At 39.6% G+C, this 17,307-nt stretch overlaps 1 protein-coding gene across 5 annotated transcripts; it reads left to right on the top strand.

The window, feature by feature from the left end:
- Positions 1-651: 651 nt before the first annotated feature.
- Positions 652-16,790, top strand: ahi1 (Abelson helper integration site 1). 5 transcript variants are annotated; one of them, XM_086181582.1, is made up of 27 exons: positions 652-795; positions 1,082-1,134; positions 2,113-2,237; positions 2,437-2,987; positions 3,070-3,158; positions 3,245-3,431; positions 5,385-5,577; positions 5,656-5,751; positions 5,833-6,018; positions 6,100-6,252; positions 6,373-6,505; positions 6,683-6,806; positions 7,653-7,882; positions 9,810-9,916; positions 10,080-10,198; positions 10,725-10,855; positions 10,935-11,075; positions 11,249-11,430; positions 12,102-12,123; positions 12,927-12,979; positions 13,163-13,280; positions 13,584-13,642; positions 13,812-13,877; positions 14,482-14,644; positions 14,728-14,813; positions 15,817-15,905; positions 16,304-16,790. In XM_086181582.1, the coding sequence occupies exons 2-27, from the start codon at positions 1,125-1,127 to the stop codon at positions 16,473-16,475; spliced, it is 3,585 nt and encodes a 1,194-aa protein (XP_086037708.1). In that variant the 5' UTR covers positions 652-795; positions 1,082-1,124; the 3' UTR covers positions 16,476-16,790. The 5 variants fall into 5 exon arrangements, with proteins under 5 accessions (XP_086037708.1, XP_086037704.1, XP_086037709.1 ...); XM_086181578.1 differs by having other exon boundaries at positions 12,102-12,135; XM_086181581.1 differs by having other exon boundaries at positions 675-894; positions 12,102-12,135.
- The last annotated feature ends 517 nt before the right edge of the window (positions 16,791-17,307 follow it).

The following is a 17,307-nucleotide window of genomic DNA, read 5'->3' as shown; positions in this document are numbered from 1 at the left end:
TGACATGAAAACAAGATTATTGTTCCAGATTTACAGCAGCATTAGCGGCGACTCTGTTAGCACGGAACTGAAGGATTTTAGTCACAAACTAAAAGGAAACGCACTGTCAAGCTCCAACAGATGAAGTAAAAAATAAACTAAACTACCGTGTTGTTAAAATTATACAGAATTTATTGAAAAATAAAGAAAAGCTTAGAAATGGTTATATCTGAATGTAAGAATATTACATTTATGGGTATTATTTTCTTTAATTCTTTATCTGCATTCATTATTTTTATTTTTTGGTAATTATTGTCTTCTTGTATTTTGTATACTATCCGCCATGATTTATCTTCCGTTTTAATCATACATGTTTCCACTTGCAATAGTGAGGCTTCTGAGTCACTATTAAAAACACAGTAAAAGAATAGAGTGTAAATTACCTATATGAGGTGTCCAATTACGTTTTTTTTATAAAGTTTTTTTCTATGGCATGTAATGCCTTTTAAAGTGTCAAATAAAAGCTTTGAATTATAGGACATGTAATGCAAACACTTTCTTATCTCTTTCATGTTTTTATTATAATGGGTGCCTTCAATAAACGTCACCGTGGCAATTGCTAGATCTGCTGTCGGTTCTCTACGTCATGGATATACGTCACATCAAACTCCGCCTTTACTTCACCCCTTGTTGACTGGGAAACGGTCGCAGCGTCGCGGTCAGCTGCTGCCGTAGCACTATCACGGCCAGTTAGCTAGAAGAATCTACCTTCAGTTAGCTGCCAGCGAGCGTGTAAATACATCAACGACGTGACTGGTTTGTGTCAGAGACTCGTGCTGTTTGTTCAAGAACCCGAAACAAAATGATTATCTTCGCAAGTAAAAATAATGCTGTTAAATTAGCCAACGTTAGCACGTAGGTGGCTAATTAACAAAGCTAATATTTACTTCTGACCAGCTAGCTTACAGAGTGTTTTATCTTAAGCCCGGTAAATTCCTCTGAAAACACAATTTGTACATGTATCCTTTTAAGAAGCATAAATCCAGCAGATATCAAGTTAAAGATAGCAAGAATAACGATGTTATTTGTATTGTATTTGTAGAATAAGCTCCCTTGCGTGGATGAGTCACTTCTGAACCAGGGACATGCCTGCGGGTGAGTTTTCGCCTGTCCTACCCAACACATCCCAACGTGATAAATAAATACTACTCATGCTGGGAAGTAGCCCGTTTCAGTATTATATGGTGGAATCAGACCTATTGTCAGCTTTTTTTTTTTTTAACTTTGTATAACTCGTGCTAAACTAAGCATTTGTCGAAACAAGCAGTTGAGGATTACAAAGATTCATGAGTGTCGATTGAAAAATAATAAAAAAGAGTATAATTAGTTACTTATAGAATATAATTTTTAACAACCATGCCAGAAAATGTGTAATACTGTGCAGTAATGTGCAAGGATATATAATTATCCATACACTTGAACTATTAACAGCATTTAATTCTAGATCACGCTGTAGGAGACCCGCTAACAGTTAATCCTTTAAAAGTTGGCTTTTTCCGTTGCACCGTAGATTTGTGATAAAATAGAAAGAGTGTAAAGTGAGTAAATAGTAAAAGTCTACCTCCACTCACTTGTACCACAGGGTTTTAATTCTGACTATGAAATAAATTTGTTAAATTGATTGATTTTTAATTCCTCGAATTATGTTTGTAACACTTTACAATAAATGTACATTAATAATGGTTAGTTCATTCTAAGTTAATTGTTCGTTAACATTGTGTAATGTTTCTAGTCATCATTTAGTAATTGTTGCATGTTAATGAGTTACAGCAAAGATGGATAGAAATACTAGATGCGTGAAGAGCCCCACTTTGTAAAGAGTATAAATAAGTTATTAATTATGCTTAAGAAATGCTTATTCACAATTTGTGTCTGATTGAGCATTAAGTTACCATTATTTAATGTCCATTATTTTAAAGCGTTACAGTATTTACGATTTACATTACAAATGATCAATAATGTTTACTATCATGAAACATTTCTATCGCATACATATTTTGACAATATTATATAACCTTATCTCATCATAGTCCTTTAACTTTACCCTCTTGTTCAACTCGAACATTTTCACAGGTGAGAGTGAGGACCAGGTGAAACCCAGAACCCGAGAACGATTCAATGGGGTGTTTAAGAAATACACCGATTCAGAGGGGAAAAAGTTAAAAAAGAAAAAGCCAGAAGCCAAAGAGACCATTGTGGTAAGTTGTCTCATTTGCTCTTCAGATGTTATGTAAAAGCTTCAGAATACAGCTGATTAAAGTAGAGTACATTTATGATCACACCTTAGTATTTACCTTTGTCCTTCCTCTATGTCATTTAAACTCTTAATTAATTGTTGAAATTTTCTACGAGAGCAATAACAACAAAGACACTTACATTACTGCACTGTCCTTGTAGCTTCAGACCCTGAAAAAGAACCTCAATCTTGAGAAGGACACAGAGGACAATCAAACGATCCTCCAGAACACCTATCAGCAGGAACAGACCAGTCCTCGCTTTACCAAGAACAAAAGGAGAGAGAGAGAACTAGCAGAAAAGATTAATATCAATAACAGTAAAAATCAGGAGGAGAGTCAAACATCAAAAGGCAAGAGAAAGAGTAAGAGGGCGCTTCCCTCCATTCCTGCACCAGAGGACACTACCTGCACTTCCAAGTCTGAGACTGCTTTGGATTCAGATGATGTTAATGACAGAAAAGAACTGAAACAGAAAATAAAAAAAGCAAAAGGCAAAGGAGACACAAAGGCCAAAACAGATAGCCAGGTGGACAATGCAGAGGACAAACTGCTGCATGAATACCAGCAGCAGATTGCACAAGAGGAGGAGAGGACATCGACGCAGACACAAAGCAAGACAGAAGAGGCCTCCCTGAGTGTTGCACTGAACAATGATTTGGGGAAGAAGAAAAAGAAGAAGCTGAAGTCTGTTTTCACAGAGTCAGATGTCGGGTGTGTATGCATCATAAAGTTTGTGAGACAGCTCCTGCTTTTAGGGTGTGTAAATAAAATTAAATTCTTTTCACTCCATCAGGGATCAAGATGAAGGCACCGATCAGGATGTGGAGGTGGACAAAGAAACAGAATCAAAGGGAAAGAAGAAAAAGAAGAAGAAAAAACAAGGTCAATAGATGCTATTTTATCTTTGTAAATAATTTACCTAAATTCCATAGAATATAATGTGAATAATGTAATTTTCCTGTATTCAGTTGTCAAAGAAGAGAACGAAACTCAGGCAGTAACACCCCCAAGACAATTATTTGATGACAGTCTTGTACTGGGAGTTCACGTACACAGAACAGATCACCTCAAGACTGACCCTCGCATCTCCCACCCGATGGTGAAGATCCATGTGGTTGATGATATCACTGGCCAGTATGTGAAGAAAGAAGACAGGTGAGAATTGATGCAAACAGACAGCATTACTTCAGTTTTGTGTATAATGCAGAATTGCTTTTACATCTGTTTTGTTTTGATACCTGTTGGGCAACATCCATCCATTTTCTACCAGTTATCCTATTAATGATCATGGGGGGGCTGGAGCCTATCCCAGCAGACTTCGGGCGAGAGACAGGGTTCACCCTGGACGGGTCGCTAGTCCAACGCAGGGCCAGCACATATAGACAGACAACCATTCACATTCACACCTACGGTCAATTTAGAATATCCAATTAGCCTAGTTCCCTCTTACATGTCTTAGTACCTGGAGAGAACCCACGCAGACACAGGGAAAACATGCAAACTCCACACAGAAAGAAACCTCCTTGCTGTGAGGCGACAGTTCTAACCACTGCACCACCATGCTGCTGTTGGGCAACAGAAGCTGGTAAACCCTGTAATCAATCAAAACAGCCCTTATGTTTGAAAGAAAAGTACCACAAAAAAATTATGAACTTTACCTCACAAAGCTGGACTTTTATCATTTTGGATAGGGATACGATCTTGTATGTTCACAAGTTATCAAGTCAGCTGCATGACCTTAGAGGGTAGCATGCTAAATTGACAAAGATATTATTTATCACATTCCTTTCTCAATTTATCATTCAACAAATTTGTTACTATGACAGACCTTGCAGGTTCCACAGTGTGCTCACATATGAGTCACAACGGAGGGCAGACGGCTGTCTTGGATATTTTGAGGGGAATTTTGCATCATGTTTGTGGGGTTTTGCACAATATTGCAGAAGACAGGCTGGCATTTGATGTTCTAATTCGCACAATGGTGGCTCTGTGTTTCCTCCACCACTTTATTCAAGTGTTGTCCCACATCCCTCAGACTATCAATGATGAGCATCGTCAATCCAGAGATGGTTTGAAATTGTTTTTTGGAAGTCAAAGTTAAGTCTGAATTTCATCTTTAGTCCAAGTCAGGTCTGACATGTCCCTCTTTTGTCACACCTGTCACTGCATTTTATAGTTATGCTTGTCAAGTATCCTATTATGTCTTTGTCTTCATTTAATGTTAGCCAGCTGTTGATGGCTTGGGAATGTGGATGAATTACAATCATCATGGGCATACAGGGTAACAATAATCCTTAAAAAAAATGGAGCAAACACCAACAGAAACAAGTCAACATCACACACCTTAAAGCTAGCAGGAAGCAAAGGAAGCATTTATGATACCAAGTGACTAATTGATAAGTTCTCAGGGGCCAGCCTTTATTTTAACATGATAAATGTTGTGTACAGCAGTTCTTTTGTTTGTTCTTTGCGTGAAGTTCTGATGTTGTGACAAATACATGTGAATGGCAGGTCTTGTGGTTTTGATAGTGCTTCATCTCTGAGGCCATGCACTCCCTTCAGCTGGTCAAATAGTCTCTTCATGTCACTGCACTAAGAAGACTGTTTATCAGCCCCAAACTCTGAGTGCAAGTCAAGTCTTAAGCAGTGAGTGCAAATTAAAGTGCAACTTGAGACCAAGGCCCAGACTACAGTCCCCATCTCTAAATCAGTGAATTAAATATTGTAACCCGGCGTGGGATTCACAAGGACAGCTGAGTTGGTCAAATAGAAATGATTGTTACATCTTTGTGAAGGTTTTAATTTCCAGGTGAGAGAAGTTCCTCTAAACCAGATTATAGTTCTCAATGTCATAGAGTTTAGAGGCAAATCCTCTAAACAGAGAGCAGTGGTGTGATATTTATATGACAATTGTTTCCAGCAGCATTTATCAACATTTGATTATTGGTTTTCTGTGACTTGCAAGTAGTTCAACTGGTTTCATAAATCATAAGATGACTTCTACACTCAGATCTGCTCTGTTTTCTGCACGTGATTGATAACTGAGGGCCAGTATATTGTGATAACTAGCATGGCATATATGATTATGTCATTGCGTCTTTTTTACAGCCATCGCCCAGTGTCCTCATTTTATGAGCAAGACAATGTGGATCACATTCTGCCTATCATGACTCAGCCTTTTGACTTCAAGAAGAACAAATCCATCATTCCAGAATGGCAAGAGCAGGTCATCTTTAACGAACGTTTCAGCTATTTTCTCCAACAAAATTCTGAAAGCCCCAGAGTCATTCTCTTCTTTGAAGTAAGAAATATTTCATCTAGACATGTTCAACTTTGCAGACAATTCTACTAATTGTTTTCATTTCAATGTTTTGTAAAGATCCTTGATTTTCTAAGTATGAGAGAAGCAAGAGCTCAAATTGATGTTGACAAGCACGAACAAGGTTTCAGGAAGATTGCTTGGGGATTCCTCAAGGTAGTCTCTAGATTTGGCCTGGAACTATCACCCAAATAGGAATTAAGTTCAGAGGTTAATGTCTTTCCCTGCATTCTTCAGCTTGTAGGTGCAAATGCTGTTCTGAACATCGACAGTAAACTTCGCCTCCAGCTTTTCTACCCTCCACAGCGGGCAAAAAGGCAACCTAAAACAATTGAGGTGGTGGAGTGGTGGAGAAAGTACCCCAGAAAGAAATATGCTTCCACCCTTTATGTGACAGTCAAAGGCATCAAACTCCCTGAGCACGTATGTTTTTTTGTCCTTGTTCGTAATGATGTTCAAATCTCACCAGTTGTAGATTCAGTCTTGTGTCTGCTCATTCTCAAGGTGGACCCCAGTATTCGTTCCATGATGGCTCTGCAGGAGGAGCGAGGCAGTACATCTTACAGTGAACTGCAGGATGAAGTCACCAAAAGAAGTGTGACACAGCCTCTGGATACCAAGCCACCAGTGTTGAGATGGAGCAGGTTGCCTGGACAGGTTGGTAGAGTTACCTTGACAGGGTTTAGATAGGATTCATTGCATCAGCACACAATTCACAGGGTGTGCATAATGTATTATTTGCTCAGGCTTTTGACCCACAAATCTTTTCTGTTAAAGGTCTGTCGGATACCCAACAAGCCCATGCTGGCATTTCGTGGTGGTCAGATGGGCAGTTTCACAGTCCGTTTCTCTCATGCTGGGACATTACTAGCTGCTGCTTGTGCCGACAGAGATGCTTTCCCTGTTGTTGGTAAGCAACATCTCATGGGAAAAAAATCCTCCACTAGAAATCTCCCACTGATTAATTTGCAGTTTGTGCACAGGAGTTAAAAAGATTTGGGATTGCCCCATCAGACTTCCCTGTATCTATGAAAAGTAAAAAAAAAAAAAAATACACTGTATAAATAATAATATTTACCTGTTTCAGTGTATGAGATCCCCTCTGGCAAGGTTTTGGCTGCCTTCAATGGCCATTTCAAAATTGTCTATGATCTCTGCTGGTCCAGAGATGATCAGACTCTTTTATCCGCCTCCTCTGATGGAACCGTCAGGTAAGCTTCTCATCAAGTAACTGGAAAAAGTTAAGTGTTCTCAGAGTGGGGCAGTTTTGTAGAGAGGAAACTTAAGAGATAGGGTCCAAAGTAGCAGGAGCTACTCGTTAACTCTGATAAAAACACACCGAGTGTTGAAACACCAGTCTTCAATGAAGTTGCTGCCAGATATTTTAGATTATTAACTACCAAATGAAAACAGTGGCTGCTCTGCCTACTCAGTGATTTGCTGACTGTCAGGGCACTTCCTGTTTCACTGCTAGCCTTGCGCTGGGTAACAAGTCGTAGCTTGAATCTCTCTAAATCACCTCTACTGTAATTCTGAGACACAAATCTCTGCTAATGATCTACTTCTAGTTCTACTTAGAGAACAATGACTGACTTGCACTCAAAGCCAGCTGTCTTTTTTTTCTACTAAATGACATCATGCTTTAAAGAGAGAGTTGAGGGCTCTATCCAGGCTTTTTAAAGGCATCTTACACCTGTATGTTAAGTAGTCACAGGTGATAAGAGGTGAGGCTTGAAGTACCTGAGGAGAGAAAAACAACACAAACCAAATACGAGAAAAATAACAGCAATTAAATGGTTATTATAACTTATAAGGCGTGAATCAAATAATGTATGAGATGTATCTGCTTGGCTAGCTGCAGCAGTGGTTCTTTGTAGAACCTCTAGGGGGAGTCCTCAGCTCTGACTAGTCTTTTGCCCACTGAACATTTTGGTGACCTAATGTTTCAGGCCTAAGTCTCTTCTTGCCAGTAGCGATTGCATGGCTCAACAAATAAATTCCACATAACTAATTTGTATAAACTATTTGGCACAATTAAAATGTTCTTTATCTTCCAGAGAGTGGAATGTTGAGAACCTCAAGGGAACCGCCCAGAAAGTTCTCCCTCATCCTTCGTTTGTGTACTGTGCTCAGTACCACCCCACAGCCCAGAATCTGGTGGTGACAGGGGGCTATGACAGTCTTGTACGAGTGTGGAGGATTGATGTTGATGAAGTGAATGGCCAGTTGCTGCAGGAGTTTGAGGGTCACAGCAGTTTCATCAATACAGTTTGTTTTGATTCTGAAGGTACTGTATTTTACAATGTTGTGTCTTTTTGTTTGTATTTGTGTTAGCCCTGGGGTCTGTTCTATGAAGCTAGTTTAGCGTATTTCGGGGTATCTTCAAGTTAAATGGATTTATTAACCCCGACAAACTATCAGGATAAGTGGTGCTGGGTTTTGTCTTTCAAACTCCTGAGAGACCGTCCCACAAACTGCAGACTGCAATCACTGGGATCATCTTGGAATGGTGATGATATTATCCATGATTGGTCAGTGTTTTGACCTCATCTTACCTCTTACCCTGCTCTGGAGCAGGTTCGTTCTGCAGTGTAAGTTACTGAGTTGATATAAAAAGTGAACCACCTCTTTAGAACAGCAAAACCCAGGTTGACCCTGAAGTGACCTTGTAAACCCTCTTATCCTGTTGATAAACTGTCAGTCTGTGACTAGTACAGCTTGGGTAGGCTTTTCCCAGGAATGGTAAAGAGGTTTCTTTACCTTTACAAAACATTAGTTTGAGCTTTCTAACCAAAAAATATTCAGTTCTAAACCCCCAAATGGAGCCCTGCTTGGTATGTACGTAAGTGTTGATAGTTCTTTTAGGCAGTTGACTTCTCTTGTGTACTGTACACTACCCTGCATCAATGACTAAGTGTTTCAGCACAAAACTGGTGAGAATACAAGCCAGATTGCATAGACAGAACCAAGGTTCAGAAACCCTTGAACACCACCCTTTGAAGGACTGGCAGAAGTCAGGGTGGAAAAGGGTGAGAATGTACCCCTCATTCATTGTATGCTGAAGTAAGTCCACAGCCACCAACAATCCTCACAAAATGACCCCCCCAATAACATTGTAGTTTTTCTTTTCAGTGAATGTTCTCAGTCCTCCAGGTCATGGTTACTCTGAAGTGCTGTGTTGTAGACAACTGCAATTAAGTTTTCTTGAAGATGTTTCACTTTTTATTCAATTGTCTCTTAAAGAAGCCTCATGGATGAGAGGCAAAATGTCTTGAAGAAATCTGAAACAAGTCCAGTTTCCTTTGACTCCACACAAGAATTTTAATCTCTATGAGTTAATCTCTTATTGAGGTCATGAGGAATGTTACATAAAGAATTACTTAGTTGAACAGTATGAAAATAGAGGGATCTCTTGCATGTCCGTGTAAGACTGAAGTATGTCAAGTTGTAGATCAATTTGAGATTTCATGTCTCAGATAAAATGTTCATCGTAGAATGTTTCAGTCCAGCCTATACATGTACTGTTAGTTAAGCAGTTACTGATCAATCAGATCGATAGTTGCTGTTTGGCTCTCACCACACCTGAAGTACACATTGGGAGTTAACAGAACCCTTAATCAGTGGGCTGGGAACATAATCACATGGACAGAGGGGGAAGAAAAAGGAACAACATTTTCATTCCTCATGTGGCAGGAGTGTCTGAGAATCTCGGGAGGATCCTCAACAAACACCACATCCCAGTTTGCTTCAAACCAAGTAACACTCTGAGGCAGAAGCTTCCACCCAAAGGATAAAACACTCAGACATGAGACAGCCACTATAGTTTATGCAGTCCAGTGCAGCCAGAATTACACTAATCTTTACATTTGGGAAACAAAAAAAAACTACTACACAAATGGATGGAAGGGCACAGGAGAGTCAACACTTAGGTTGAAGACTCTGCTTTCCACTTATATCTGATTGAGAAGGGACATCCTTTGATGGCAGTGAGGTACAAATCTTGACCAGAGAAGACAGATGGTTGTAGAGTTCAAGAAGCCATCCACATTAAACTGAAGTGTCCCTCCCTGAGCAGAGGAGGTGGCCTTCATCACTACCTGTCCCTGTCCACCTTGACCTGGATGATGAAGAATCTTAACTGTCATGTGGTGCTTTATGCATTGAATATGAATCTTGACTGGTTGTTATTTACTTCTTTCTTGTGTTGACTGTAGGAAAGAGAATGTTCTCTGCAGACAACATGGGTCAAATCATTGTATGGAAGACTTCAGTAAATGACAGAAAGCCCCAACAGCCATGTCATCGCTGGTGTATACAGGAGGTACAGGATCAGCTGTGTGAATTGTTTGATTTACCTGTAGATGCCATACTGTGTTCTGTATATAGATTATAATTTGTGGTCTGAGTGGAGGTACTTATTTTGATATTCTTCTTTTGCTTGTGCAACCTCATTGACATTTTAAATCCATGTTGTGTCTTCACAGAAAATAGCAGAGCGTGACCTTAACGGTGTCCCCATCAACATGCTGCAGCTCCATCCAAACGGGCGGTGCCTGCTCATCCACGCAAAAGACAGCGTCCTTAGAATGATGGATTTGAGAATGTAAATGAGACATAAACAACAACAAAAATAGTCTGTAATTAGTGTTACAAATTCTACATTTTAAAAAACATACAAAAGAGAAGAACCTGTAATGTACAAACAAAGCAGTGTCTTTGATTTAAAGTCCTGAGGTCAGATGACATGACTATAAAGCATTACCAGATGCTATTACTACACTGGAGATGTAAGACACACTATATTTCTTGAATAATTGCTGTTTCTTATATTGTGATTTTTTTTTTTTTTTTAACTCTGAAATAAATTTTGTAGTATTTCTTTTATTTTTCAATCGTCAATGTCCTGTGAGCTTGGGACACAAAATCTGTCCTAGATATTATTACTTGTCAGGATTAATAAGACAGGCTTTTAGTTCATTCAGTCTTCTGAATATCAACAAAATCCACTCAAATAACACATGTAAACAGAATACTTGTTTGTAACAATTCCTGAGGATTTATTAAATATATTTTTATTCATATTTTGTTGTATATTTATATGCCCTCTACCATTTATCTGCCCCTCTCAGTTTAGCTGTGAAGAAGTACACTGGAGCCACAAACTACAGGGACAGGATCTATAGCACTTTCACACCATGTGGGAGCTTCATCTTTTCTGGTAGTGAGGATGGAATGGCCTACGTTTGGAACACTGAAACTGGTGAGGATCATATTTTTCCCCTCTGATAAAAGTCATGTTTTACATTATCCTGCATAAAGCTCTGTTGCTGTCTTCCCAGGTGACCAAGTGGCAGTTTATTCAGAGCTTTGTTACAGCACTTCTCTACACAGCATCTCCTTCCACCCTCATGAGAACATGGTAGCTTTCTGTGCTTTTGGCCAGAGCCAGCCTGTACATATTTACCTGTTTGACCGCAAAGGTCAGTATCCTGACGTGTTTTTCTATCGACCAGCCCTTAAGTCTGTCAAAAACTGTGAATAGAATAGCTTGTTATTCCAGTTATTTCACCCATTAGTCTCATTCAATGGTGATAACCGTCACTGAAATGAAATACACGCTGAATTTTAACCATGTCCTGCTTTCCTCACACAGCTTCACAGCTGGAGGCACTCAATCTAAAATCAGCCTCAGCAGGCACCAAAACTGTCAGGAACACACCTGACCCACCAGTGTTTCAGGACACCAGGGCTTCGTCAGCAGCGGATCAGTTTGTCCAAGCAACAAGACTTGCGTTAAGAATGCAGTCGGTCAAAGAGAAACTGGATTCAGTTCTTGTAAATACTCATCCTTCACTTCTTTGAAATAAATCGTATTTTCCGCACTATAAGGCGCATCGGATTATAAGGCACACCTTCAATGAATGGCCTATTTTAAAACTGTTTTCATATATGGCACACCTCATTATAAGGCGCATAGAATAGAAACTACTGTAGTGGCTGGGGTTGCGTTATGCATCTACTAAATGGAGCTAAAGGGAATGTCAACAAAACAGTCAGATAAGTCAGTCAGTCAAACTTTATTAATAGAATACAAACCAATGTTCTGACAACTCCGTTCACTCCCAAAACAAGTGCATTCACAATACGGTACAGTACGTACCGGTAGCTGCGTGACTGATAGCCTTGAGTTTGAACTCTGCATCGTAAGCGTGTCTCTTGAAAGGTGCCATTTTGGGGTCTTTATACACACACAAGTGGTGTGGGACTGGGATTCCCCTTTACCGTTTTTACCGCTGTTACTTTGGCGATGCCCCCTGACTACGGTAGCCATAATTAACCAATATTGATCCATATATAAGGCGCATCGGATTATAAGGTACACTGTCGGTTTTTGAGAAAATGAAAGGCTTTTAGGTGCGCCTTATAGTGCGGAAAATATGGTACTTTGAAATAAGATGATTGTAAATTAGATAATCCTAATCTTTCTCTTTTCCATTCACTCTTAGGAGACACATCGGCGATCTTCAGGTATTTCAGATGGTTTGTATCATTTGTGCTGTGCTGCCTTACATCTGCACTTAACTGTGTGTGCAACAGTTGTTTCTGTTTATTTATATGAAAAACAATTTGGCCCTACTTTAAGCGTGGCGCAAGCTGGTGCTCGGTCAAGTGCAAGCCAAATTGCTAGTTTCAAGACAGGGCAAATTGCCATTTTGTGACACCAGAAAACATTTGCGCTAAAGACCAAGAGGAAGCTGGTCTTTGGTCAGTGGTGTTACATGTGAACGTGACGTGCTATTTAAAGGATGCATCAATCAGACGAGCAGATGCACAGCGTTGCAATGTGGTTCTTTTGATGCATGAAAATGTGGAAACATTGGCTGCCGAACCTCCTCCCAGGCCTCCTTCACCTCCGATGATTTTGGTGGATGCCTGCTTCTCCCTTATATAAACACAAGATAACTTCACCTGGCTTACAAGAAGGTCTGTTCCTTTGGATGAGTAGCATGTACTTCTCCCGAGATGGAATACATGCACCATTGATCTCGCAACATGGCAGGAACCGGCACAACCTGGGCTTTAAAGGCACTGACACAAGGCAGTCTGATTGGATTGTTTAATGATAGGCCCAAAACGCAACTATGAATTATTAGGTGTCTAATGACTGCCTCTTTGCACGATGCACCATGGTCTGCATTCTGATACCACACACTCTAAATGCAACATGAGGCAGAGCATGCCTGAATGCACAGCGCACACCCAGCACCATCAGGCTTGTGCCACAGGCCACTTAAATAAGGCCCTTTGTCTTTGTTGTTTGTACTTTCCAGAAAAACTGGGCATAAGTCACACAAGCAGGAGCTTGCTGTCCGATGGTGGCACAGTAAGAATATAAACAAACTTCTCTTTACGTTCATTAATTTATGCTGCACTTTACCCAGATACTGCATTGTATTAGTTTAATGTTTCCATTCTTTCTGCTTCATTTTTTATATGATACAAAGTCACCCTAAAATGACTGCCATATTTCTGTTCAGCTCAAAGCCCTTTATTTTTATGTTTACAGACCAGATTAAACGAGTCGTTACCACCTCCGTCTCTCCTGTCGCCACACTCCAAGCTGCAGCTGTCTGGTTCTCTGGCGGAGCAGCTTATCCCCCAGGCAGCCTTCAGCACCCAGAGCTGTGAGTGGGCATGTGCACTTGATCACATTCTTATGTGTCTTTAACCATTGAAAGGCTGTACTGCCCTTTGAGGTCAAATATTTTCAAAGATTATTGCTGCACAAAGTAGTAGAAAATTTTGTATCCTGACCCGCAGCTACCAGCATTATGGTTTAGGGAGTGTTGAATCATGTATACCATCCACAGAGACGCAGATGGGCCGCTTGTCATTTTTACTTGTGTCCGTACGTAAGAACTAGATTTTATTACAATCCAAGGTGTTTATCGTGTTTGTGGTTCTTATTGTTTTTCTTGTATTTTCAGGTGGGTTCAGTCCAGTTGGTCAGCGTATGAAAGGAGCCTCATCTTTCAGACTACAGACAGTAGGGCTGTTTTATGACTGTTTACTCTCTTAAGTGAATCATGTTCTACCTTTTCTTTTGTTAATCTAATCTTAACCAGACTAACAATATCATATCTATCAAGCAATCACCTGCTGCTCGGATATTCCAGCACTTCTACAGGGTTTAACTATTCTTTTCCTTTCTTCAGACTATTCCTGATCACATTTCCTCAGGTATCCATTTGGAAACGCACTCTGCTCATGTTCAACAAACCGTAAGTATTCACACTGTCATGACCCTTTCACAATTCCCACTGCCCAGCAAACCTGCTAATAGCTGGCTTTTATCTACAATCGGAAAGGATTGAACTGGAATTCAGTCTCAAGACCCTGCAGTAGACACAGATGTTAATTATCTCTCCCCTCATTCAGCATTGATTTAAAAAAAAAAAAAAAAAAAAAAAAAAGGCTCAACATGGTAATTTATGTCTGCTGTAATGGACATCTTCTTCATATCTTGGACCCATACAGAACAAGTAGGCAGGGATCTACCATCAGCATCATCCAGAATACAATGGGAGCAATGAAAGCTTGCTGACTCCACCTATAACTTTAGTTGTCAATCACAAATTCACCCTGTCTGATGCTCAAATAACATTCAATCATCGTTGGGTTTTAAAAACAGCAAATTATAAAAAAGGAACCTCTGAAATACCATCACTGCCTTCCAAGCTGCTTCATATTGTTGTTAACTCTGTTTTCTGGTGTGTTGGCTGCATTCATGATGTCAAACAAGTCAAAAACGTATGTGCAGTGGGAAAAGAGTATTACTGATCTGAACTTCATCTCCTAATAATTCACTTCTTCTTGCCCGTCTAGGTTGTCTCACTCTATGACTACAAAGCTAATCGTTCCGATGAACTTACAATTCAGCGTGGTGATGTCATCCATGTGCTGTATAAAGACAATGAAAACTGGTGGTTTGGACGTCTGGCCAACGGGCAGCAGGGATACTTCCTTGCCTCTTACGTAGCAGATCAGAGTCAGTGGATAATATTTACTTGTTCAAGACGCCTTCTGCATAAAGTTATACATTTTTCCTGACAGTTGCTTTTATTCTTGTAGAAGATTCTGGCGATGAAGTGACTCAGTCTGCAGAGGTACACACAGTCTTGTCTGAGGGAACGATTGACAGGTCAACGCCAACAAGGGTGAGCAGATTGAATGACCCACTCTCATCTGTACTCCGTCTATCACAGATCTTAATGAAGATGAAGGTGGAGGGCTCTTGGTTCCTTTGTCTGTTGTGCTTCTCTCTCTCTGTGTCTGCTCCACCCCAAATCTGTGTCAGATTCCTTGTGTTAAAGGTTTAAAAATTGCTTGTTTTCTCTCACCCGAGGGTATTAGTCCATTGGTGGTGCAAATTTGTGTCTGCTACAGTAGAGACAGAAGAAGAAAAATAAATAAACAAGTGAAAACACTTGTAGTTGTTTCAACCAATAATCACAATACTGGCCAAGGAGGTCATATATTAAGCAAAAGATACAGAGCTGACCTTCACCAAATTGGGTGGAGGGTTGTAGCATGGACCTGGGGGAAAAAAAAAAGATACAATTTTGGGACAGTTCCACGCAACATTACCCCCCCCCAAAAAGGCTTCTTTTTTTCCATTGGGTTAAGCTGAGTTTGCCATGATTGAGGTATGTGCTGTCATTGCACAGAAGCAGCAGAAGTAAACAGTACACCCACCCTATGTCAACAAGCAAAGATGCTCCTTTATGCAGAGTTCTGCGCTGCAGCCAAATGGTCGCATTTCGGAACCAATTTTTGAGACAGCATCAGTAATTACTCACGCTGACACAACCAGCCAATTTGCTGACTTTTTTTTTAAACTGCAGGGTCACATCATCTATTCTCTTCGTGCTTCACTATCGTCGAGTCTATAACATCACACCATCTCTAGAATCAAAGATGAGAAACAGATGATGCAATCTGAATCAAATTATTGATCCAAATTTTATCACCAAAAAACTTGTAATCCATGGAAATATTCTCACAGGATGATTCACAGATATTTTGGTTTTAAATCATGCACCGCTGTTCTTTTCTAAAGCCGGTGAAGCTTGAAGGTTTTGGGAGGGGAGTGGCTCGGGATGAGGGTCCATCTGCTCGGTGTGGTATCTTCATTTTTCCTCTTTTCCTCACCTTTCCAAGGTATCTGCAGCAATTAGTTCTTCTGGGGAACTTAGGTTTCTTTCAGAGCCGACCCTTTCTGACACTGACCCGGAGTTGACTGATGCCAAGTAAGTAACTGGTGGTACCCTCACACCCTCCTGACTCCATCGTCCTGCACTCACATGCAGTTCAACTCATATACAAGGATGATTTTTTTTTTTTTTCTGAATGGAAACTTTCCAGCCTTTGACTTTGATCCACCTGCAGGATGTAAATGCAGTTAAGCTGGTGGCTGATGACTCGTGTTTTGTTGTTTTTTTTGTTCATGCATTCAGCAGGTGGTTGTGAATATGCCTGGGTGAATGTATGTATGTGCTGCTGCATAGAACACCAGATAAAGGCAGCGGTAACCATTGTCCAGGGTCTTTGTAGCATCCTTCTTATGCACATGACAAAACTTTATTAAAAATCTGAAACAAACCTGCTGTGTGTTTAATGCTGACTTTGAAATATGATCCTCCCACAGAGCAAGAAGGAAAAAGAAAGTGAAAAAGCCAGCACAGCCATCTCAGGCTGTGTTAACAGATCCTGACGCTTCGGGGTCAACTCGCAGCAGGAGGAGATTCACATCCAGAGACAGACCTCTGCCAAAGAGACCCACTGGCCAGACGAACGGTGCCTTTGAGCCTGACACATGAAGTCATGGACAAGATTGGATTTAGTTTTGTTTCTTCTTTTCTAATAACAACAACAAACCATTTGAGTTTTCTGTATTTTTTTTAGCCTGATCATATTTTATATTTAATTCTGAATAATGAAATGTACATTTTTTTATAAAAAAAGGTTCAATTTAAGTAGGTATTTTTGTTGTTTTTCCATTTTTAATTGATATTGACAGATTTTATAATGATATAAAATACTTAAATATTTTACCCATGTTTTCATAGCCTTGTATGAGATAAAGACTGTAAGAATGTTTTCTTCTATAAAATATTAAAATCAATTCATTCATAGTTGTTCTCTTTTTTTGCCCAAGATGTTTAAGTGCAAGTTCAATCAAGTTAGGAAATCTGTAGTACACGTGCGAAATAATGCTTTTTTTGTTACAAATATTAATTTATATGTAAGGGTAACTGACCCAAGCAAGTGGCAGTATCTACAAATTAATCTTAAAATATCACTAATGTTTTTGTATTACACTGGTATTTTAACAGTTCATAAATTTGCTTAAATTTTTATGACAGATTTGCACATTTTAAATTTTAAAACATCTTAATGTGTCTAACAAAAGATAAGCCAAATACACAGCACATAATGGCTAATTTTACCTTTCATCATCTGTCCAGATGCAAAAGAAAATAAATAAGTATGCAGAATATAATTTTTAGTCACATATTTTATTCAAATCAGGTGAAGTAAAACATGGGTGTCCTTCAATGGAAATCATTCACAATACCATGACTTCTGCTGATAATGAACGTTATGCTTAATACATAATGTAATATTCATTATGACTTCATTCATGTTCCT

The sequence above is a fragment of the Aulostomus chinensis genome, chromosome 17, assembly GCF_037954235.1.
Source record: "Aulostomus chinensis isolate RoL2024-O1b breed Wild chromosome 17, RoL_Achi_v1.0, whole genome shotgun sequence".
NCBI classification, from domain to species: Eukaryota; Metazoa; Chordata; class Actinopteri; order Syngnathiformes; family Aulostomidae; genus Aulostomus; species Aulostomus chinensis.
This window is presented reverse-complemented; position numbering and strand designations above follow the sequence as displayed.

Excerpts from the sequence above, each read along its gene's own strand:
- ahi1 (XM_086181578.1), top strand. Across the intron at positions 5,752-5,832 it reads TTGCTTGGGGATTCCTCAAG|CTTGTAGGTGCAAATGCTGT; the intron begins GTAGTCTCTAGA and ends TGCATTCTTCAG. Across the intron at positions 6,807-7,652 it reads TCCTCTGATGGAACCGTCAG|AGAGTGGAATGTTGAGAACC; the intron begins GTAAGCTTCTCA and ends TTTATCTTCCAG.